This window comes from Sinocyclocheilus rhinocerous, unplaced genomic scaffold, assembly GCF_001515625.1.
Source record: "Sinocyclocheilus rhinocerous isolate Xijiao unplaced genomic scaffold, SAMN03320098_v1.1 scaffold1044, whole genome shotgun sequence".
Lineage (NCBI taxonomy): Eukaryota > Metazoa > Chordata > Actinopteri > Cypriniformes > Cyprinidae > Sinocyclocheilus > Sinocyclocheilus rhinocerous.
Genome location: NW_015643736.1, coordinates 153,520 through 179,344, shown reverse-complemented (window position 1 = coordinate 179,344; position 25,825 = coordinate 153,520). Strand labels below are relative to the sequence as shown.

General features: G+C 38.6%; 1 protein-coding gene across 1 annotated transcript in view; it reads left to right on the top strand.

Moving 5' to 3' along the window:
* Window positions 1–25,825, top strand: part of ptprk (protein tyrosine phosphatase receptor type K) — a 159,848-nt gene that overhangs the window by 124,995 nt on the left and 9,028 nt on the right. Inside the window, exons 10-20 of the mRNA XM_016575224.1 lie at window positions 4,653–4,762; window positions 5,486–5,687; window positions 6,029–6,134; window positions 8,044–8,317; window positions 8,714–8,750; window positions 14,991–15,126; window positions 19,873–20,033; window positions 20,581–20,616; window positions 23,954–23,965; window positions 24,142–24,370; window positions 25,235–25,305. Coding sequence (XP_016430710.1) covers window positions 4,653–4,762; window positions 5,486–5,687; window positions 6,029–6,134; window positions 8,044–8,317; window positions 8,714–8,750; window positions 14,991–15,126; window positions 19,873–20,033; window positions 20,581–20,616; window positions 23,954–23,965; window positions 24,142–24,370; window positions 25,235–25,305 — 1,374 coding nt within the window. The remainder of the gene's footprint in view (window positions 1–4,652; window positions 4,763–5,485; window positions 5,688–6,028; window positions 6,135–8,043; window positions 8,318–8,713; window positions 8,751–14,990; window positions 15,127–19,872; window positions 20,034–20,580; window positions 20,617–23,953; window positions 23,966–24,141; window positions 24,371–25,234; window positions 25,306–25,825) is intronic.

The following is a 25,825-nucleotide window of genomic DNA, read 5'->3' as shown; positions in this document are numbered from 1 at the left end:
ACCAAAGCACATCACAAGCAGCTTTTAAATAATAACATACAGTATATAGAAGGTGCACAGTGTCATTCACACAAACACTAAAGTGTCATTCACACAAACGCTAAACACTGAAATAATGCAATAAACATTCATTTAACAACATTAGGTGTAACACACAACCCTAATATACAAAATTGATAAGAAAAAACTAAGAAGAAACATGGTTATTTCAACAAAAAAACATCAAATTTGAATGTAATGCAGGGAATTCTGGGAATGTCAATTTACGGTTATTCACTGTAAATTATACGGTCTTTTTCACTTCCAAAAATGGTACACTACCGTAAAATTAATGTCCAATACATGTAATGTCCAATACAGTTTTTCACCGTATATAGTAGGGGAATTTACCGTTAACCATTTAACAGGTTTTTACTGTAGCATTTTTACTGTCTTTTACCGTTAAATTCATTTAGTCTGTTAAAGTCATTTTTTACAGTTGTCACACGCTTGAGGTATTCGGCCAATCACAACGCACTGGATAGCTGGCCAGTCAGAGCACACCTCACTTTTCAGACCGATGAAAAGAAAGGCGGGGCATAGAGGAGCAACAATAATGTACAGTATGTGGAAAATAATGTGTTTTTTAACCTTAAACCGCATAAACACATACACCAAATACACAAAATAATGTTCTTTTTTAGCAACGTCATATGACCCCTTTCAAATTTAAACTACTTCAATTTAGAATTCACACATTTTATAAAACTAAAACGAATACAACAATGTTAGTACTCATTTTATTAATTAATTAGGGCAAACTGGTTATTTTTGCCTTTATCTGAGGCATTTCATTCTTATGGTTTTAAAACCAAAGTTGAAGCAATGTCACAAAATATGAGATAGATGTGTTCAGTTCAGTGACTGGCTAGAAAGCACAGGTCTGCGTCATCAGTTCCTGAGCGTTTCTCTGCATTATTCTTGAAAATGAACTCTTTATGTCCAGTCACTGCACTGTGTTATGCATGAGATCGCATTACAGTGGAGAATTCAAATGTTTCGGATGCATTGTTTCACCTCTGTCATCTGTTGAACACTTGTTGTTGTCATTCAGAGACATATGGGTTGAAAGACACTTCAGGTGAATAGGGTAAACCTTTTGACTAATGTCATGAATCAAGTAGTCTAATAGTCATGAATAGCATATGGATATGACTTTCGTTGCACGCTCTTACAGTCAGTACTTGAGACTCTTGTAAACTGCATTTCAAAACTCACACCCGTAAATAAATGCGGTTGTCAATCCCAAGCACTGACAGTGTGAATATAGCCTGAAAGAAGGCACGTTACAGAAGCACAATAGCCCAAAATCTCAAAATTGACCAGTGCATGAAAAAAATGGTTTGCATGTAGTGTCTTGCCTTAAAATAAGAATTATCTTGATTTTTCATTGTTTTAGCTTATTTTAGAGCTTATTTTGTCTTATTTTAAATCATTTTAAGTCACCTTGTAAGTTTGCTGAGGGCCCCTAGAATGACGTAGTACAGGTTCATTTGGTGTGTCGTGATTGTGCTGTAATTGCTGGTCCAGGTGTGCTGACTTGCTCTTTTCCATATAGTGTTATTATGCCACATCCCTCTGCGCAGCTGTGTAGGGCAGATGATCACTGATTCTCACTGTATGATAACATACACACGAGGAGTGTGACGTGGCTCTGGACTCTGTTGTGTTTGGTTGAGTTTCTCGGCACGGCGTCGGTCCACAGATAAGCGCTCAGGCACAAGGGAGTCTGACATGAATTTATGTTGCCCTCTCTCGCTTTGCTCCATACTGAGGTGAGCCATCTAGATCTTTGATTGGAGGATCAGTGAGAGAGTGAAACCAAACATCTAGATATCGCAAAACCAGTGCGCAGCCATAAATAATACAATGTTCACACCTGCAAGAGGCTCAAGATATCCTGATGTCATTTCTCCTTCCCTGAAAATAGTTTTTATTGTATTTTATTGTAATCTGTCACAGTTTAAGTACTGCAATGTGTCGTCAGAAGAACATTGAAGTATTAAGGCACCAAACCCCAATCTTCCTCCATTTACAGATGTTTGTGCGTTCAGACAGTTTGGCAATAGAAACAAATCTCAGATTGTATTGGTGACTTATGCTATTTGAACAGACCAGGGCTTCCAATGGCAGATGACAACCAATGACTATGTGTCCCTGGAATAATAGGGTCCCTGGATCCGAATGTACAGAATCCATAATCCCACCATGAAACTGCCCAGCCAGTGTCCATATACACTATATGGACAAAAGTATCAGGACACACTCTTAATTATTGAATTCAGGTGTTTCAGTCAGGCTCATTGCCACATGTGTATAAAATCAAGCACCCCGTCATGCAGTCTGTGTTTACAAACAGAGCTCAGTGAAATCAAGCGTGGTACTGTGATAGGATGCCACTTTTGTAATAAGTCAGTTCATAAAATTTCATCCCTGCTAGATATCCCATGGCCAGCTGTAAGTATTACTGGAAAGTATAAGCGTTTAGCAGCAGCAACTGAAGACCACGTCAAGTCACAGAGCAGCTCACCAATTGCTGAAGAGTATGGAGCGTGAAAGTCACCAAAGCTCTGCTGATTCCAGAGCAGATGAGATCCACACTTCCACTGGCATTAATATCAGCACAAAAACTGTGCAGCGGAAGATTCATGGATTGGGTTTCTATGGCTGAGCAGCTGCATGGAAGCCTCACCTCACCAAGAACAATGCCGAGAGTGGGATGGAGTGAGTAAAGCACGTCGACACTGGACTCTGGAGCAGTGGAAACCTGTTCGATGTTTGACAGTCTGATGGGCGAGTACAGTTTGCTGGAGGAGGGATAATAATATGGGACTGTTTTTCGGGGTTTGGGCTCGGCCCCTTATTTCCAGTTACTTACCAAGACATTTTGGACAATGCTGTGACACTCCAAAATCTTGTGAAAAGCCTTCCCAGAAGAGTGGAATCTGACCAACTCCATATTAATTTCTGTGTGTTTGGAATGCAGTGTCATTAAAGTCCCTGTTGCTGTAATGGTCAGGTGTCACAATACTTTTGTCCATATAGATCTCACGTCTCAGCCAGAAACACACTGATCTGCTGAAATGTTGACTAACAATATGTCCAAATGATCGAGTGTAGCATTGGCCCATTTAAAATGTTTACATGATTACGCTGACGGTTAAAGCCTCTTGGCGTAACATCTCTCTCACGGAGAAACAGATCAGGAATGTATAAATATAACTTTTTTATTCAGTAGATGAGATGAGTGAGGCAAATAATTCAAATAAGGATAAAGGCAGGAATATATTGGACAGTTGAACACAAGCGCACCTGACAGTCATAAGTGGGTTATGCTGTGAAGATGCTGCTGTGATTTCTTGACACATCTGGGACATGCACATCGCTTGCACAACTTTTTTTCGTCAGGCGTCTTGATGTGAATAGCGTTGCAGCACAATAAAGGCCACCGTCAGCGACTCCATGGGCTGAATGCTGGCAGAGCCAGGTTTAGGTGTGCGCCGGTAACAGGCACACCATTTGTTTTCATCTGCGCATATGCAAATGACTTTTGAAGCTAACATTTTCTTGTTTTGATGAGTTGACACACTCCTACTAGTGTGTTATCATTTCTGCCCCCTTCTTTTGTGTTGTGTCGATTGCCTTTTTATCTGCAGAATGATTTATAGCGAACATGTTCTTATAATGTGCACAGTCTCACAGTCACAGTTACAGAATGAATGTTGTGCCTACATTTAATATTACTTATGCAAAGAAATTCATATGTAGGCACAATTTATATTTGTCATCAAAGCTAATTTCACTCATGGAAGCGGAAGCCTTTGCATCAGAGGGTTTTAGGAATCATGAGAATCAGTCAAGTTTTTCCAGACTTTTCACTGGTACAACATTGTCCCCATATTTATACTTTTTTCTGATTCTGTTATGGATATAAATTGTCTTTGCCTGCAGTACAGAGTCACTTGTAAGCAATAAAGAGCTGCTTCATCACTGAAAACATCTGCAAGTTATGTTTCCTGCAATGGATTGTAGGTACTGTAAATTTCCACCTCATCCAGCGATTTTTATTAATATTTTTGGTTTCTGTTTATACAGTATCCTGTTACTATTTCAGTGTAAGAAACCACTGTAAATGGTTCAATCTGTGAATGAACTGTGTGAATAAATTGAATCATGCACAATTTCAGACCTTTTTACAAACCCTTCTGACCAATTCTGACTAATTTGTGAACAGCTAAAAAAAACATGCATGACATGATTACTGAAATATTATCAGGGTTTGTATACAGTAATGTTCATCGTCAGATAAGGCTTTATCAGTAATGTTTTATTGGAGCACAGCTCATGCACCAGTAAAAAGGATCTAGTGTCACCTCCAGTGCTACACATCAGCTTCATTTTGCCCATCAGTCCCTCTGCTCATATACTGGTATCAGCACTGGTCATCATAAACACATATCAGTTTCTAGCTAAAAATCCAATGGTAAATTTTCCACAGAGGTAAAGCTTTCAATAAGACACTCAAGCATCCGATGTTATTCTCTTGCTGAAGCCAGTTCTGCTTGCTTTAAGTGCTTGTTAAGTGTTCATTTCTCTCCTCGTCTGTGCTGTAGTGCCCGGTCCAGTTCCCAAGGAGTTTGTGAGAGCGACTCCGTCGGAGGATAAGATCTCACTGCAGTGGAAAGAGCCTCTGGAGCCCAACGGCATTATAACCCAGTATGAGGTAATGCTACCAGTGTCTTATTCCAATTCCACTATGTTTTACGTGTTTGTGTGCAAACCTGAAGGCTTATGTATCAAAAGCACACACTCTCTTGCATCTTTGTATTTTATTTGGAAAAACTGAAATTAAATGAACCATCCCTATATATAATCGATGTGTTTCAGCAGTGCCGTCTTCTTTTCTGCTGTCTGTAGATCAGTTACAGTAGCGTGCATTCGTTCGCCCCGTCAGTGGCGTTGCTGCGGCCGCCTGTTCTGGTGTCGTTACCGTGGAACACGTCGCGTCACAACTTTGCACAGCTGCATCCAGGAACCACCTACCAGTTTAGCCTTAGTAATCCTGAAGACATTGATTAGCTTGTTCAGGTGTGTTTGATTAGGGTTGGAGCTGAACTCTGCAGGACTGCGGCTCTCTAGGACCGAACTTGCCTACCCCTGTGCTAGGAGAATTTCATCTACTACGACTGAGAGTATCTGTTGGTATGGGAAAAGGTGACAGAAAACTGAATTTTTGCATTTGCTCAAGTAAAAAAGCTAATTTCAAATATTCATAAACACTATAATAGTATATAAATAATACTAATATAACATAAGTTGTCACTCATGTCCTAGCAACTTCTAAACATGTCCTAAACACTGTTATTACTGCATATATAATGCATTTGAATGAGAAATTGATGTTTTAGCAATGTTGTCTTGTTTTCTGGGTGTCTGCTGTCTCCAGATCAGCTACAGTAGCGTGCATTCGTTCGACCCGTCAGTGGCGTTGCTGCGGCCGCCTGTTCTGGTGTCGTTACCGTGGAACACGTCGCGTCACAACTTCGCACAGCTGCATCCAGGAACCACCTACCAGTTCCTGATCCGGGCCAGTACCAGCAAGGGATACGGACCCCCAACCACACTCAACGTCACCACCAACATATCAGGTATGCATGAGCTCGTGCTGTTACATCAAATCTGATCCCATCTTTAGTGCTGTGTCAATATCTCAAATATTACTGCATTTGTGTTCAATTTGCTAATTTTAGTGTATAGATGCTGTAAATGTAAATGTATGTGTTATAAGTTTAATACTGTCAAGCATTATGAGATGCTCATTGTTTTTGTGCAGACTTGTTTTTCAGGAGGCTAGCAGACTGTAGCTCAACTACTTTAGATCGTGAATAGCTCGTATCTCAACAAAGTACAGTTTCAGGGAAGCTTCCTCAACACATGATTTCATTAAGGGAAAAATGGTGACTCTTTCACTCTTGCTCTGTCTGTGTAGCGCCTACTCTAGAGGAGTACGATGGGTCGGAGGCGTCCCTGAACGAGACGGCCACTACCATCACCGTCCTGCTGAAACCTGCCCAGGCTAAAGGAGCTCCTATCAGGTGTGTGTTTGTGCCTCCTCAGTCTCCTCATATCCTCCAGACGTTATTAGACTTCCTCTCTGTGCTGTAATGAGCTGCTGCTGGTGACATTACCACTCCCATATTAACTTCCTGTGTTTCTCTGCTCATAAACCCCCACTCTCTATCTCTCCTTCCATCTTTGTCTCTTTCAGCTGTTCAATATTCCTTTCGACACTTGCACAAAGATCCCTATTTGATTTGAGCCATGCCTGACTCTTCCTCTTCCTCCTCATCCTCTCTCTGTTTGACTGGTTTGAGGCTCTGTGTCACATCTGGGCTTGAACACAGTCTTTCAGTAATTTAGCTGTCATTGTGACAGACTCATTCCTGCAGCCTCACACAGATGGAGGAGGAGGAGAGACTTATTTACTTATTGTTTAAATTGGGTGAAGTAAGAAAAATGCAGAAAAACTGCATTGGGAAAGTGAAGGGAAACAGCGATGTGACGCACATGAGCCCATTAGTGCACAGAGTTTTCCCAGAGATATCCTAATTAGAATGATTTCTACAGTCTTTTCAAGATGTTTTCATGTAAAAAAAAAAAAAATTAGGGATGTCGATTTAATGCGTTAATTTGGTGTGATTAATTATGGAAAAAAATAATGTGTTAAAATTATTAAGGCATTTAATGCATCCGCCCCGTCCAGACCTGTCCGTCATCTTACATTGATGATGAACATGATGCAAGACAACAACCGACTGCATGATGAAGCCTATTAGAATGCAGTTATATGAGCCTAAAATTCAAGATATGAGGGCAACAATGACCTTTTAATGGTTTTTATCTTGCAAAGGTGATACTGATTTTATACAAGTTCAATAAACAGGAAGTTAATATTGTGTGACACAATATTGTCATATTGCCCGTTTTTGCCTAATTTCACAAACGAAAGTATTTTCAAACAAAGTCACAGCAGAACTGTTGTGTGTCTAAGCAAGAGACACCAGTGATTTTGTTATTGAATGACTCCACCTATTTATACAAATAGAGTGAGTCAATGATTCAGTGACTCATTTATAAAGACAGTCACTTGAATCAGCCGTTTGAACAAATCAGTTAAATAGTGATTCAATGACTCATTAATGAAGACAGTGACTTGCTGCCACCTACTGGTGGTTTTAATTTCATATTTAGAGTATAATTTCATTTATTACAAAAAAAAAAAAAAATCATTTTCATATTTCAATATGCATTTTTTTAAACCCATTAATGCCCATTTAAAGCCCATTAATCTCATAGCGTTGTATATGTGATTCTAATCGCAGTTCAAATGCTTTCATGCCATCTCTGAACAGTCTGTAAATATACCTAAATGCCACTTCAGACACAGCTTCTGAAAACAGTTTTATGGCCACATTGCAGTACAATATGTAATATGTAATCAATTCAATGCTGAATTAAAATGTCTTTCTAAAGCTACTTTTATGTCTATTCAGTGCTTTTCTCATTTAACACAATAATGAATGACTTTACACAATCTTTTGGGGTGTAATTTCTGAGCCCAAACTGATGTGCTATTAATTTGATTAATTAATTGGCACATCATCGACTTTAGTGACCAGTGAGCACATACGTGTGTTTGTGTAGAAACTCCCATAGGAAGCGCACGGATGGAGGAGATTTTGTCCTCCAGTCTCCAGTAAGTGAACACATACAGAGAGCCGAATGAATGAAACACCTTTGACAAGAGCTTAGATAGATTAAGGGTGAATATCCCAGCTCACATTGCAAAATATCATCCCAAATGGATTATTTTGTGTGAAGACAATAATGGCATTTTGATTTTCTGGGCATGTTAGAGAGAGGTGAAAGGTGAGAGACTTTTACTTCTTGGTGTAAATTTAAAAGCAGTGTTGACTCGAGTCATGTTGTGTCTGTCATCAACAGCGCCTATCAGATCGTCGTGAAGGAGATCAACCCACACCGTGCACGACGGGAGGCCGGCGGCGGGGAGTGTTACCGTGAGCCGGTGACCTATCAGAACGCGGCCAGCGCCGGGCTGCCGTATTACTTCGCGGCAGAGCTCCCTCCCAGGAATCTCCCAGAACCGCTGCCGTTTACCGTGGGAGACAACAAGACGTACCACGGCTACTGGAACGCCCCCCTCGCGCCCCGCAAAAACTACAACATCTACTTTCAGGCGGTCAGCAGCGTGGAGAAGGTCAGCAGATGACAAATGAACAAACACAGCCTCATATCAGCAGGACTGACACAGAATCACAGTCCTTTGATCTGTTCTGTCCTGTTCTGTTGCTTCAGGCCCTTTTATTGGAGCATTGTGCATTATTTTGCAATACATGTGATGGTTTGACTGTTCTATCAGATCACAAGGTCAATCACACCTCATCAGTCAAATACTAAAAAAAAAAATGAAAATATGGCCTTCCAGTGTTGTCGCAGCTCAGAGTGTTTCAAAATCACAACACGCATTGCAAGTCAAGCTGCTGCAATCATTCTACTCAATGTGTTGATATGTTTTCACATCTTTATGCAATTCTGCTCTACTTTTAATAGAGTTTTGAGAATTAACTGTAAATTGTTTTTGTTTTTGTTTCAGGAAAGTAAAACGCAGTGTCTGAAACTGGCTTTTAAAGGTAAGCCCTTCGAATTTAAAGCATGCATTTACCATACATTTCTCCAGCACAACTTCAGCATAGTTATAGAAAAGCAATGTTAGTATATGCAGTGGGACGGTGTCTGATAATATGGACAAAAGAAGCCATGCCAAAGCTTGACCATCCCACTCACAGTTGCCTATTCTGTTCAGATGCAATTATCAGTTATATATGCATCACATTTATGAACACTTTATCTCCCTCAAATATATGCACTAAAATATACTGAAATATACTTCTATGAAAAAGGCACAGTATGTGATTTTTATATGTAATTTAATGTGCAATAAATGCAAGCTTTGTGCATTTGTTCTCAAAAATAGTTGCCATTTTGCCTTCGTTCAATTGGAAATGGATTGCATGTACTTGTGTATATTAATTTGGCAGATTTTGAAATTGAATATGTGACACTGCTTTGCACAAGAACACGTTTAGATCATAGTTCAAGAGTCAAGTTTATTGACATTTCAGCCATATACATGCATACAACTGGAACTAAATGTTGTTTCAGCAGGTCTGCAGCTTACAAAAGACTTGAATGACTGCAGAGCACCAGTGTAATGCAAAAAGTATAGTTATAAAAATATCAATTTGCGGTAATGTGCTGATACAGAAGTGGTAAAATTATAATAATTCTATTTTTAAATTGATGGTAGAGAGCTGGCAATAGTACTGCTCAGTCCTGCTAGAAACAGAGTGATAACTTTGAAGACAAAGCATTTCACTGCCTTTCATAACACAGCTAATAAAATAAAGAACGAATAATCTATACCCACAGTAACAGGAGGCTGGAAGTGCTTGACATTAATCTGTGATGCTGTGCTGCTTTGGCTCTAAAGTAACCGTTTGAAACTGGAGAAGAGGACAACAGTGTAATGTAATGTTGAGACACACCTGTCATACCGTATCTCAGGACTGTTAGGATTATTTTAGTAAGCACATTTCTAATAATATTTCTATATGTTTTTTAAATAATTTTGGATTAAGTTTTGAACTACCAAGCAATTTTTTAATCGTTCAGCAGTCATCCCTGTAGTACTAAGGAACTGCAGCCGTTTTGTTTTCTATGTCTGCTTCAGGATTGTACTCACAAAGGAGTTAGTGTTATCAGGTCAAGCATTGTATTTTTTGTTCCTTAATATCACAACCCAGAATGGAATATTTTGTGTAAATATAAATTTGATTTGTTTTTTGAAATGTATGAATATTCAGCTCTGCTATGTCACACTCTTTGTTTCTGGGTTACTGTGAGTTTTCAGAGGTTTTTTTTTTTCATCGTATATATTTTGTGATTATTTGTGGAGTTGTGATTTTCATAATCATAATTGCATATTGGACATGTAGTTTTCTTGTACATTTTTAAGTTTAAAGAAAAATGTCAGACGTACTTAGAGGCTTTTGCATCTGAACTCTTCATATATATATATATATATTGTCAATGTGCTGTTGTGGTAATGACAGTACCTTCGGCCATGTCTCATCTGAGTTATTGCACATTATTTCCTCCTCTGGCTCTTCATTAATTGTTTTTCCAGCAGGAAATCGAATGATAACAGTCTGCCTGAGCTCAGAGCACTCCCAGAACGGATTAGATATAGCCCACGTCATGTGTTGTTTAGCAACAAAAATACATTTTTGTTTTTAAGCATGGAATTTTATCTCCAAAATGGATGTAATCCAATTTCCATTGAATTGCTCCTAGTGTTTTTCTCTCAGATCAGACTCATAAGAGCTGACAGAAACAGAAGTGTTCTGGCGGGGGGCAAAATTCGGTGTCTGAACCAATACAGGCCTGCATCTAAAACCACACCGCGCCGCCGATTTATCACCTTTTAACCCAAGTGTCAAAAGTGATTGCCAGTAAGGTTACAGTCTTTGCTTTTCCATAATGTGGGTGAGAGGGACAGGGTTATAGATTGCATTTATCCACAGGAAAACAATTTTTAAATAACCAGTCAAAAATATTATTTAACATCACTAAATACATTGATTTATACCAACAAAACTCTTTTTACAGGTTAAATCAGGTAGAAATAGCTCTTTAAGGTAACAATTGCAAGACGTCTATAAGAGAATAGAAGAGAATAACCCTCAAAAACAGTACATGAACATAATCATCCAGCAGAATTCCATTAAATATTGACTTTGTATGAGCTATTTTAGAATAGTGAAATCATTTTACATATAGTAGTAGTATTGCTACAACTGTGCGTGCATGTAAGACATGTTGCTGCTGAAATTAGCCGTAACAGATCTATACAGGTGGATCTGGGGGAGGTAGAGGGCTTCTGGGAGTTTCATGCTGCAAGACTTGCTTAAGCCAATCTATTTAAAAGTTAAGCAGCAAGCTCATTGGCTGCAGCATCAGCAGAGACCAATCAGCTTGTGCTGTGCTGTGATGATGTCACTGTTTGCAGATTGCATTAAGAAGATAATATGTATATAGAACTCTAAACCGCTACATCAAAGCCAGATTGTGATGTGTCAGAAATAATCATTTTCTAACCAAATGTATGCATACTACTATATGTAAAATTATTTCAGTATTCTAAAATAGCTGAATATTTAATGCCTAGGGTTGAAGACCTATGATTTAATGGATTTCCAGAAACTCCTTTATTTTGCTTCACTAAATGGTACTTATAGAAATCAATTCAGATGTTTTGGTTTTCTGTGTAACAAGTAATAATGTAATTCCACATTTATAATACATTTATCATCTAATTCCATTGTTTATGCTGTTATAACTGTCACAAAGTTTTCAAAAATATTAAGTATTAAAATTGTTATTATGAGAAAAAAAAAATTGTTATAAATTATTTATAAAAAATGTTTAATGAAAAAAAACTTACAAAACTATGTTGCTAAAAAATAAAATAACATATTTGTGTGATAGGTGGAAATGTTGGCAGGGCAAATAAAAATCAAATGTAGTGTGGCAGCAGTACAAAACCCGCTGATTCCCCAGTCCTATAGTGCTTTCAGCTGCCAATAAAAGTGTCTGAGCTGTGTTTAATATCTGTCCTGTTGATTGTGCCTGGGTTATTTGTTATTGACAGAGATATTTGTGGGTTTGACATTCATTGGTATTTGTGTCATGCGGACAGGTCATCTGAAGCTAACACAGCACTCGTGTGATCAGTGCTTAAAGCGAAGGAAGAGGAAGAGAGTGCTTTGATGATGAAGGGCCGGTGCATTAGGGCAGCAGTGATCTGCGTCTTGGCCATTTCACCCCAGGCTGCTCATTCGCCCAAATGTGTTGTAAAGAATAGAGAAGCCGTGTGACGGGGGCTTGGCTTTTGTTTGAGTGTTATTGTTGGGTAGAAATAAGCTGCCCCACAGATCCAGAGGCAGGAGAGTACAGCTGATGGCTTTATTTAAGAGGCCCATGTCAGCGGGTCATTGCCTTATCACTCTTAAAAGCTTATAGTAGAGCTTCAGGACATACCGGAGATCCATTTACTCCTGCCGCCCAGACAGATCGCACAATGCGGCATTTAAAGGCAAAGCCATGAGTGGAGTCGGCATCCAGACCGCCATAAATGTCATACGCACCGAGCTGGAGTTCAGCAGCGGTTCGGATCAATACGCGTAGATGCCATAATGATAGTTTTGCTGTTAGAACGGTGTGCGAGAAGTATTTCAGTCGGCAGTGATGTATTTCTGACAGGGTTACAGACCCGAAGCACCACTGCAGTACACTTACACTGGAGCAGACGCTCTGCGACACACCACTTTGAGTAATACTGGGTTTGTACCACTTAGTTGTCATACAGATAATGACTATTAAACGTTTAATTGTCTGCTTTTTAGTTCTTGTTACTTGCTGTGTAAACTTAATATACAAACACAAAATCATTTATTCAGAGTGAACTTTATGTAAGGGATATTCGCAGAACAGGGTGATCAGGACGCTGAGGGGGTTGTGTATCACACTGGAAGGGGGTTATTCTGCAATAACAACCGGCTAGAAGTGCATTATCCCTCTTATTACATGGCTACTTGCCACATAAGTAAATAATTAGGCACGGAATATTGATTTGAGTTGATATATTTGAACACAAAGCTTCCGTAAAGACAGCAGTTGCGAGCAAGCGGCAAGTTCAAACTAGACGGTGATACGGTACATTTCACCACATAAATAATTATGGCGATAAAGGATTTAAGACGGAAATGTTTTAAAATCTTACCAGTTTGTTAGTTAGATTACGGTGTATAAAACAATCATGGCAAAATGGCAGCTGCTGCGTTTGTATGAAACGAGAGAGCGAGTTGCAATACCAGGATGACATAATTAAATAATAGTACACATAATATTGAATCGAGTTTTAATATTTTATTAGCTAACCAAACGCAAAGCTTCAACCAAGAAAAACTGTTCCTATCAAGAGAATAGCGCCGACTTCAGTTACCCGGATGAGCCTGTGTTATCAGCTTTTACCGGTTGTTATCGAGGGATAACAGACCTCAGAATGTCGCGACTGACCAATCAGAATCAAGTATTCGACAGAGCCGTGTAATAACAACAAATAAAACACTTTAACATTTTAAACATTATTTACAGTTGTTACTATTTACATCTGCTTCCTTTTCCGTTCACCCTGTTCCATTTTGGAAGGAATAGAAAATAGTTGTGAAAAAGAAGTGCACTTTAGCATACTTTTGAAAAGAGTACTTATTATGGAAATAATATACTTTGAAAGAATATGCGTGCAAAACTAAAAGTACTGTAATGTTTTTTCAGACATTAACTGCATGCTAATTGAAATGAAGTGAAAATGTATTATAGTTTACATTTATCAATGCAATTAGTTGAACTTTAAAGAGTTTTTTGACCAATTTAAGTAGGACTTAAGTACATTTTGACGTAATTTCATAATTACTTCTATTATCTTTGAAATATGGTTAAAGTATAAAGCCAAATATATAATAAAAATATACTTTCATGTCTTTTCTGTTGAAATTGTATGTCATGTATTTAAATATATTTGCCGATATATCGGCCGATACAGATAAGCGATTATTCAGAATGATATCTGCCGATACCGATAATTTGGTTTTCTTAAGGAAAAAAATCTGTACAAATGCTGTTAACTATACAGGGAACCCTCTCATTTGGAACATTAAAGGCTAAAATGAACAACAACACTATTATATTAAATGCTACTTAAATGGTTAAAATGTAGTATAAAGTAAAATTTATAATTTGACATTATTACAAAGTAACAGTCATGAAAGTGCACTTAAGTGGCCTATTATTTCAATAATACTGTATTGTCTGTATGTAAAGTTTTCCAAAAAAAATAAATAAATCCTTCAAGATTTGAGGTACACTACAAGTGCACATTCAGTACAATTAAACACGCTTCTTTTTCACAAGGGAACCCCAATCAGTTTGCATTTTAAACCACCATAGATAGACACACCATGCCGCTCCACAGCCATTCATGCATTTACATAGAATTCCCTTATCTTCATGTGAGTGTTAAAATCAGTGGATTCACAGTGTTCTCTGCTGCAGTGTGATTTTAACAGGCCTGGAGAATACACTGTATAGTGTGATGGCTTTACTCTTGCTTGTAGAGTCCCAGAAGTTTTACATTCTGTTTAGCTCAACATCGTATCGTTCACACTCTGTTCTTTAGGCTGTGCTCAGAGGCAGTGTCTTCTCTTTGAACTGTTTCATACATTTATTTTTAGAGCAGACTCATTTTTGTGTTCTATTTGTGCCAGGTAATAATATTAGTGTTCAACAATGGAATGATACTGTGGTTGTCTGCCAATGTTTGGAGAAACATATCCGACAGTCATTTTCAACCCATTGTGTTGTGCTTTGGCAGCGAGAGAAAGATATCACACAGCGGACTGATGGCAGTTTGTGAGACGTCTAGGCAGCAACAAATAAAGCTCATGTTGTGATCAGAAGACTTTCGTCATGTTTGAGTTTAGAAGTACATCTGGAACAGGATCTTGTAGAAACAGTTGCAACAGGTGCATTAATGGCAAAAATGTCATTTATTTTGGTGACCTTGGTTTTGTGGGTACTAGTTTGCTTCCTAGTAGGAAAAAAATAATAATAATGATGATTTGTCATATTTTGAATTTGAGCTTGCATCTCATCTCATTGCATTGGAGCATGTGCACTAACTAAGCCATGGCTCCAACTTAACACTTATATGAGGGAACGTCACATTTAAAAGATTTGCTTTTTCTCTTCAGGGGCCACAGAGGAGCCGGAAGTGATTCCAGACCCGGCCAAACAGACCGACCAAGTGGTGAAAATTGCCGGCATCAGCGCTGCCGTGCTGGTCTTCATTCTCCTGGTGCTCGTGGCCATCCTGCTGGTGAAGAAAAGGTAAGATAGAGACATTTGGCTCTCTGAATGGGTGCCGTTACAGTACGTTTGTGTTGGCTCTTGAAATGCCCACGAGCACACCGACATCCTCCTTCCACTGCCATCTCATCACATCATTAGCACCCAGGGAGCAGCCGCAGGGGCCCCATCCCCACCGCTGTCAACTATACGCCGCCCAGGGGCCGCTCGTTTCCCCAGCCTCTGCCTTCCAGCGTAACAAGACGAAATCTCAATTAAAGCCATTAAAAGAGAATCAGATGCACATACAGCAAACCCGCACATGTACACTTACAGTATGAGGACCTCCAATTTCTTGTTCTGAAATCTTATTATCCACCTAACAGATGCCTTCTGCCGTTTTACATTGCAGTCAATTCATTATTTAGCCCGTTTACAAACCATTTTTATTGATGTGAACGTTTTATTGTATCTGGTGGTGTTTTATAAATTTGAGGCATAATTTAAACCTGAAGTACACACACATTCAAATGCACACAGCCGTTCAAAAGTTTGGGGTCGGTAAGATGAATGTTGAATGATTTTGAAAGAAGTCTCTTCTGTAATGTTATTACAATTTAAATCAGCTGTTGTCTATGTGAATATGTTGTAAAATGTATTTTATTTCTGTGATCAAAGCTGAATTTTCAGCAGTCTTCAGTGTCACATGATCTTCAGAAATCATTCTAATATGCTGATTTGCTGCTCAAGAAACATGTATGATTATTATCAATGTTGAAAACAGTTGCGCTGCTCCATATTTTTGTGGAGACTGTGACATTTTATTTTTTCAGGATTCTTTGATGAATAGAAAGTTCAAAAGAACAGCAATCATTTGAAACAGATTTTTAAATATTATAAATATAATATTATAAACATACTTGCTGAATTAAAGTATTCACTGTTTTCAGAGAAAAAAAATAATAATCTTACTGACCCCAAACTTTTGAGCATGGTGCTGGAACCGTTTGATTTCCAGAGAGTTGCACGTACTCGTACACTGAAAAGTCTGAATTTGTAAATTAATTTGTAAATGTCACGTTGCACAGCATATGCATCAACTTTATTTTCCACATCTGTCTAAAAACATTATTAACAAATATCATGTGTACATTATTAGTATTATTGTGTATATGTACTGGCACATATATTTGTGGGCAGATTATTAGTAATAGTAGTCATTTATGTCTATTATTATTCGGTTGTTGTTTGATTCTGAAGTGTGTGGAAGCACAGGCCGGTTTTGAGAGAGCTTGCAGCAGCAGCCAAACACTGACTCGCACATGAATCAGCATTATTCTGGTGAAAAGCTGTATGAAAGTGTCACAGTGTAGCACTGTAGAGTGTGTCTGTGAAGTGAACATTCACAGGACACACCAGAGAATATTTGATATTTGTGAGACGAAGGAGTAGAGCAGAGTGTGTTTGTAAATGATGCTGAGCGTCTGCTGCTCCGTGGCTGTGCGAGTCTAAAGCAGGGCGAGCTGTTTTGTTCAGATGAGCTTTTGTAAATGAGTTACTGCTGATTGTTTTATGTGCACGTCCACCTCCTCCAGATCACCTGACAAACTCAAGCCGCTCCACTCTTACTTTCACTTTTCCTCTCTCTCTCTCTCTCTCTCTCTCTCGCGCAGCAGTTCTTGCTGCTTCTGTCTAATGGCTCCATCATGTGGTGTTTTCTTGAACAGCAGGCTGTTTAAAGCACTGCCTTTCATGTGCAAACACAAATCAATGCTCATAACAGACCAGGCTGGAAACATTAGCTGGTATCATTTGCAAAAGCTCTTTTTTATAATGTACTGTAATTAGGCCTAAAGGTTGTCTCATAGGACTCACATTTGGAAACACACTGTAAAAATAATAAATAGTGAGGTTTATGCAGGGAAGCTCATTGTGCTCCTTCACAAACAGTGCAGATCCAGAGCAAATCAAACTCACTTCATCATGTGTTAGAGCAGGAAGCTCATTCCTCATGCTATCATATGCAGTTTTGTTGCACTGTGGATTTTTTGAATGTGTTTTATTGATGTTTGGATATTTTTCATGGGAAATGTAGTTCATAACTGTTTGTATAAAAGAGACAGAAGTGGACATGTGTTCTAATCGTTTGAGAGGAGAGTCTGAGTAGCTGAAGGGGTTGGGATTGGTTTGAGGGGAAAGGCTACATTAATTGTAGCTTGTAACTTGTACTCTGTTAAAATGAGCATGTTTCTGTGTCCTAAATTCAGTGGCACTTTTTTCCCCTAAAGTTCCTGCCCTTGCTGGGGTGTTGTTTTTTTGTCCCCCTCTTGATCTTAGATCCCATGTCTTTGTTTTTTTTAGTTTTTTTTTTAGTTCTAGTGAGAAAACTGAATGCTGTGGCATTTTGAAGGTCTCTTTTTCTCTCACACACACAAATACACACAGTTGCACTGGTAGCATAGAGGAAACTTCTGTAACCTGCAATAACATAAAGACTCATATGTTATGGGGGAATTGGTTTTTATTTGATGTATTGTTTTTCTCATGAATGGGCTTCAGATCCCAGTAAAGCGCCCTGGCCCAGCAGCATTAGGCTGATTCTTCATCCTCATCCATACTTCATTCATTCTGTGCAGTAGTACTTAGAGTCATTTTTCATTCATTTTCCTAAACAAGAAATACAACAAGGCATGTTAAACTGGCAGCTGTTACTGTGGATACAGTGTGACACAAAAGCGAAAGCTTCTGGCTGGTCCTGCTTTTGTAGAAATGTCATATTTGTCTCCCATGATTACTTTATTCTACAAGCAGAATGTCCGATACTAGGTGGTCTAACAGAGATAAAGTGAGCAGTATTTAAGTCTTCATCTCATGTGAATGGACATCATGTCAAATAATGATTTTTTTGTTTGTTTTACTAACCAGACTTTATTTGGGTGGAGTGTACTGCACCGTTAAACACAGATGTGGGACCTTTTAGTTTGTGGCGCCTTCATTTTTGTGGGTTTTGCCATCCTGTTAAAATGAATTAATATGTGCTTATACTGAACCTCGACACACAGCAATAAATATAAACGGCTCATTTCTAACTGAGCAATGGATTATCAATGTTTTCCGGTCAAACTGAAGATACTGCATCTTTAAAACAGTGGTCATTGACGCTGCTTATTTTGCAGGAAGTCAGCAGCTTACCGATTTGATTTTTTTATCTGTGCCTTTTTGGTTGTGCTCCACATATGTAATTTTTTTTTTTTTTTCTTTAAAAATGACTTTTTTTTATATTTTTAAATCATCTGTGCTACAAGATTTATTGCAGTGATTTATGAAGTCAGAGCGCCTCAAATGCATGATGAAATTGAACAGCCAGAGATTTTGCATGCTCTGGTTGCGTTTTGTTTCTTTTCCTCCTTCTAACAGACGACTGTCAGTTAAATAGTTTCTAATTGCACGCAAATGTACAAGACATGCATGTTTCGATGAATGCCACCAATGAGGGCGACAGAGATCAGGCTAAAAGCTTCCATCAGAACTGCTGTTGACTAGGTATCTGTTGCTTATGCTGGTACGGTTGATTCCCACATTGCTCTCACCAATATCTCTTCATCTGTTTGTGCTGTTTCTCATTCGCTCGCCAGGAGGAGCTACTATTCGTACTCATATTACCTGTAAGTAACAGAGACGTTCAGACCAAAGCAAAAGCAAAACGGTGACTTACATGCAGGGCTCTCTGCTCTCTGTCAATGGTTAGTCCTGTTAGTCTTTTAAAGATGCAGTATCCTTTTTTCAAGCGAAAACACAAATCGCTTTGACCAATCACGTTCCTTTGCATTGCAGTAGTTCATGGACATGCTCGGCGACGGTACTTCCAAGCGGTGTTATTGTTGTTGTTGTTTTTTGGGGGGGGGTGTCGGTTTGGTTTATTTTGGGTGTGTGCATGTGAGTGTGTGTGTGTGAAATAGTTACTCACCGTGTCTCCATCCACCTCTCATCCTCACATACTCATCTGTTCATTCGTTTGGTGAAGCGGGTGTTTCTCACTTGTTCTCGGTTGGCCTTTAGTCTGCAGCTCAATCTAGCAGGTGATTCGAGCGCTGCTTTGATGGCTTTCCAAAAGTTCCTGTGACATCTCTACAAAACCTCAGTCAGATATCAACAGATTCCTGCTTTTATCTATTCTTGTCGAAAGAGCATCGAAATCTTGTAACAAATAGAAAATGCATAAATCATTTGCATTACAAATCATCTTTCACAGCTCCACGTTGCATTTCATCACATGACATGTCACTTTAAAAATAAACATAAAACCATGAAAATTAAACCATGAATGCATTTTTTTTTCAGTTCAGATAAATCCGAAATTTTGTGATTGGTTCTATATTTGCTTTCTTAAATACACAAACAACGTAAAAATAAGAAAAACTGACACTGACATGGAAAATCTCTAACTGCAAAAAAATAAAAAATGAAATTAATTTTGTAACAGTAAAGTAACTCTTCTCATAATAAAACATGTTCAAATAAAGAAGAGAGACTTTAATTGCAGTTTGAACAGCCATGGTTTTATTTCTCTGAATCACATCCACTAATTTGCAAGTATTTCCTAAAAGTTTCCTCAAAGTTGTCCTTTACCATGGAACTAAAGCTTTCCTATCGGATCATCCCTTCTTCTCTCTCCTGTCTGTTGTTTATTCCTACATGTGGGTGCTTTGGGGTGGGCTGAAGGGTGCAGTGATACTGTTTTCTGGAGTAGTAGATCTGTAATGATTCTGTTTTTAATTGGGTTATCAGGAAGCTCGCCAAGAAGCGCAAGGACGCCATCGGAAACACCCGTCAGGAGATGACGCACATGGTCAACTCCATGGATCGCAGTTATGCAGACCAGAGCACTCTGCATGCCGAGGAGCCCATGTCCGTCACCTTCATGGACTCGCACAACTTCAGCAACCGCTGTGAGTATAAGTCCTCCAGAACGCCTCAACAGCTCTTAACTCTAGGGGAGTTGGAAAATGAGCCTATTTTCAAAAATAGTGGAGTGTTCCTTTAAGTAAAGTATATTTCGGGCTTGACTTTTGACAACATGGAACATTGTAGAATCATATCGAGCTTGTCTGAGGATTTTGAAACTTCCACTTGATTTGTGTAGGAGAACATTGTAAAAACCAAAACACACACGAAGCCGAAAGCGGCCCACATGAAGAGAGTGGTGCGTGTTTGTCGGCACTAGTGTGTAATGATAAGATTTTCTTTTTGCTCTATAACACCAGTAGTTTAGATTGCCCAGCCCAGCAATTATAGTGTGCCTCTGCGATTCACATCCAAGCATCCAGGTTAGTTGTTAATAATGACCTAATATTGCGTGATCGTGCAAAACACACCCATGTTAAATGGTGCAAGTGCAGACGCAGCAGTAAGATTTCAGTTTCAGAACATCCTCAGCTCTTGAGTTTTTGTGTAGTTTTTTATTTATTTATGATAACTCTGCATGTTTCTCTGCAGTGCCTAATGACCCTCTCGTGCCGACAGCTGTATTAGGTGAGGATTCAGTGTATGGTGTGTCTGTGACTGCATCACTGGAGTCTCGACAGAGCAATTCAGTTCAGCCTGTGTTATGGCTCAAAGACAACATGAAATACAATTTACTTGCTTTTTGTATGTCGACAGGTCTAACTGTCTTACTTTAAATTACATTACATTAAATCAGTGCATGTTAAAAAAAAGATTCTGTAATATTTCGTCAAGATGTGTTCATTTTCTTCACCTCCCATAACAAAGGAGGTGTGAGCAAGGAAATAATATTAACCAACATTATCATAGACCAATCTAATCAAGTCACAGTGATTAAAATCAAGCCCTGCCCTACATAATGTTATGCTATAGAAGCAGTTTCATGTTGTCTTTACTTTGTCCATATTTCCAGCCAAACTCTTCTCCCCAATTAGTTAAATAACTTCAAGTCATGAGGTAATGTTTGATTCAGGTTGAGTTTTCCTTCAGAAGAGAACTGAATTGAGCTGAGTACTCCTGCTGCACATAAAAACCTTCATTACCCAGCATGCATCACTCATGCAGCCCCCCCCCACCATGTTCCTGTTGTGTTACATAGAACAGGGTTTCTCAATCATCTCCACGGCTCCTCCTGTATTGCACAGTGAACTGAAGCGCCCGGTTCAGTTGATGCACTATTAACAAGTTCTGTCAGACACATCCAAAGCATGCAGCACAGGGAGCTTGTAGGAATGGATCGAGAGCTGCCGTGCTTGAAGATTCAGATCCCAGAATGTTATAAATGGGGTTACAAATGTTGCAGTGAAAGCACAGTCATTGCTCACCTAAAGTTAGACGACTGCGCCTCTGCTTCTGTGGACACATACATTTGCTGAATGAGGACATACTGTAGTTTTTTATTTATTGTTAAGCTAATTATAATTACTACAGATCAACCCAAACACTACCCTTAAAATAAAACTATATATGTCCCTAAGGAGAGGTTGTGTCAGATTTAGCGCACTTGGGGACTTTTAGGAATTTTGGTCTTCTAAAGTAAACGCACACAAACTCTATATTCCAAAGTTTCTTGTCTGGTGGGTTGTGAGTCTAAAAAAGAGTTGCATGTCTGACAGGTCACAGGCAGCAGAACAAAAGTGCACTTTGTAATTATGTCAAATTATTTTTAATATTTTAATTATTTTTTATTGTTTTTTTATATTAACTTATTTTTTTAAGGTTTTGCTTTAAAGTACATTTTAAATCATGTTTTAATCTTTTGTATCTTTTGTTGTGCTTTAAAGAAGTACACTTTTGATGTGTTGACTAACAAACTAAAGCACATTTAAAGATGTTGATTCGAATTCTAGTGTTATTTGATGTTACATTTAAAGTTAATATATTTAAAAAAATTCATTTTTAAATTTTCATCATTACAAATGTGTAATTACAAATACAAATGCTCACCTAAAGTTAGACGACTGCGCCTCTGCTTCTGTGGACACACACATTTGCTGAATGAGGACATACTGTAGTTTTTTATTTATTGTTAAGCTAATTATAATTACTACAGATCAACCCAAACACTACCCTTAAAATAAAACTATATATGTCCCTAAGGAGAGGTTGTGTCAGATTTAGCGCACTTGGGGACTTTTAGGAATTTTGGTCTTCTAAAGTAAACGCACACAAACTCTATATTCCAAAGTTTCTTGTCTGGTGGGTTGTGAGTCTAAAAAAGAGTTGCATGTCTGACAGGTCACAGGCAGCAGAACAAAAGTGCACTTTGTAATTATGTCAAATTATTTTTAATATTTTAATTATTTTTTATTGTTTTTTTATATTAACTTATTTTTTTAAGGTTTTGCTTTAAAGTACATTTTAAATCATGTTTTAATCTTTTGTATCTTTTGTTGTGCTTTAAAGAAGTACACTTTTGATGTGTTGACTAACAAACTAAAGCACATTTAAAGATGTTGATTCGAATTCTAGTGTTATTTGATGTTACATTTAAAGTTAATATATTTTAAATATTCATTTTAAAATTTTCATCATTACAAATGTGTAATTACAAATACAAATGACATGCACATTTCAATAAAATGACATTAGAGTATATTTTAGTTTATCATAAATCTTTTTCAGTACGTTCAGCAGTAACATTTTAACCATATTTCAAAGACAACAGAAGTTATTATGAAATTACATGTAAAGATGTACTGAAGTCCTACTTAAACGGGTCAAAAACACTCAAATAATTGCATTTAATATAAATTTAAACAGTAACATTTTCATTTAATTTAAATTAAAATGCAATTAAGTATCTGAAAACATTACAGTACTTTCAGTTTGCACGTATATTCTTTTAAAGTATATTATTTCCGTAATAAGTACTGTAGTCTTTTTAAAAGTATGCTAAAGTGTACTTCTTTTTCACAAGGGATATTAATAATTTATCATTAAAAGATTCACGTTAATTAAACATTTTAAGGACTACCGGATGCTCAATGTAAATCTGGAAGCAACTGAGTCAACTGAGAAGCACTAATCTGTGTGTTTTAACAAACACTCATACACACACACACACACACTGTCACGGCATTATGAGTGTTCCCGGAGCTCGTGGGATGATGCCGAAACTAACCTGACAGCTTACACGTAAACCTGATAAAACTCCAGTCATCTGGGTTAATGGTGTCAGATGCTAACATAGAGCTAACATGACAGAACAAGCAGGAAAGGCGTTTTCTACAGTGGTGTGATGATGATGATGATGATGAAGATGGTGGGGTATTAAAACGTCCCCTTAGGCCACGGCTATAGCAGAGACAGCGCTGAAGTGCAGAGGACAACACTTCATCCAAACAGCTGCGTCTCTCTGACATCTGCGATGAAGAGAAGTTACAGTCCCTTATAAGATGTGACCGAATAACGTCTGATTATCAAAGTCTTCAGAAACCTTTACAAGTGGTTCTGTCAAGATGTGGGCCATGCAACGCTGTGTAGAAGCAACACTAAAATGTGCACTCGCCTTTGTTCTCGAGAATCGACGGGGGTTGCTTATAAATCATTTCCTGTGGTTGCGATTCCTGTGCATTTGATAATATTCAGAGGTGTCTTTCGTGGTCCAATATATATATATATATATATGGATGTGGCTTCTGCATCTCCACAAAAAGTGAAATCTGAAGTGCCTTAGAAAATGCAACAGTCTGGATGTGATGTAGAGAGTGGCTTTGTTTGTGCTCCCCCTCGTCTTAGTGTCCTGTAGCTGTGTTCTGTATACATGTTTAGTCCATATCACCCCATCAGCTGTACTACAGAGCCCGTGTGTTTGAGCTGACACTGAACTAAACAACTCTTTTCTCTCCCGCTGCCCCATAAGTGCCTATCACTGGTAAGTGTGTGTGAAGAAACGCCTCTGTCCTGTTCAGAGTGCACAACTCTGGGATTATATATGCATTTGTGAGGTTTTGCGTGTGTGTGTCGAGTCCTTTGATCTTAGCATGTACAAAGGTTTGTCCGAATCCCTCAGTGTGCATTTCAATAAATCTTTCCCGATCCCTATCTCAGACGAGAACCACACAGCAGCGGCCGAGAACAGCAGACTGCTGGACATCCCGCGCTATCACTGCGAGGGCACCGAGTCGCCCTATCAGACCGGACAGCTCCATCCAGCCATACGGGTGGCCGACCTGCTGCAGCACATCAATCTGATGAAGACCTCCGACAGTTACGGCTTCAAGGAGGAGTATGAGGTTAGACTGATGACTGTGAGAATGTGTCCTGTGTGGACAAACCCGTAAGTGATCTTAAAGCTAAAGTGTGTCATTTCTGCACAGCTAGAATCACCAAAAATAACTGGAAACAATAAAGATTGTTTTCACACAGATTTCCTGAACCTTTCTTCCATTGTTCAGAAGGACTATGGAAATAGTTTAAATGGATAGTTCACCCAAAAATGAAAATTTGCAGAAAATGTACTCCCCCTCAGGTCATTCAAAATTAGGATGAGTTTGTTTCTTCATCAGATTTGGAGTCCCTCCCTCGTATGTGAGGTCTTTTATGCATGCCTTTGTCTCAACTATACACAATATACAGCTTTCTTTTCTTCCTTGTTGGAGGTGCTTGCTGACTCACTGACATTGTTGTGCTCTCTCTCACTCTTATGCGGTTGATTTTGGGGCGGTAGATTTGGCTGTACAGGGATGTAAGTATCACTGTAGGCACATTCGAACACACTTCCCCTCTCTGTCTCACCCGCTTGCACCGACACACATCCAGCTCCATTCTGTGGCTCTTCCTCACGCTGCCACTCATCTGCTTTGCCTGTGGCTAAGATGACTTGAGGGTGAGTAATTTATGGGCTAATTTTCATTTTTGGGTGAACTAACCCTTTAATGGTGAGAATTGGTCCCTATACTAAAGTGTTACCAAAATATCTCTTTAAAGTAACAACTGCAGGTTACCACTTTTTACAGTGAATGATCCACAGTGATTATTAGTTATATACCACGAATACATTCTACATTACTTATCACAAAATCTGTCAAATAATGCCCTTTTTTCTCCGACGTGTTCAAATGTTTATGACTGAAATATTGATGGATATTGAACAAAAACATAGATTTAGAGAAATAAAGCAGAACTTTTGGCTTTCCCACAGGCCCTGTCCACGAGACGGTGTACGACTTCTGGAGGATGATCTGGCAAGAGCAGTCGGCTTGTATCGTGATGGTAACCAACCTAGTGGAGGTGGGCCGGGTATGTCACTATACTGCCTGCTGAGGGGCCGTTGTGTGTTCTTGTGCTCTGTGATGTGACCTGAAGGCCCCTGCCTGTAAAAACCTTTTGAAGAGTGAGCGAGGACTAGTTATTCATCTGCTCAAAGTGACAAAAATGGGTGAACCTCACAAAGCTTGTCGGGAGCAGGTCATATTTCACCCCAAAATCAAAAGAAAGAAATAATAATAAAAAGCTTTTTTGACACTTCTCAAAGGGTTGAAGCATGTCTATGTATGTGTTTTGTACATTTGTGCACGTTGTGGACGCTTTGTTTAATTCTATCATTATGCACTAGTGCGTGCATTTGAAATGATTTCACAGCAGTCTTTATATCGTAATACTCTTGGAGCAAATGTTAAGACTGAATACAGTATCACTCACATCTTAAAGCATTCAAGCAAGATTTCAGCTCGACGATTTAAGCCAGAATTAAATCAGACTGCTGTGAATCAAGATGCATCTGTGTTGCTTT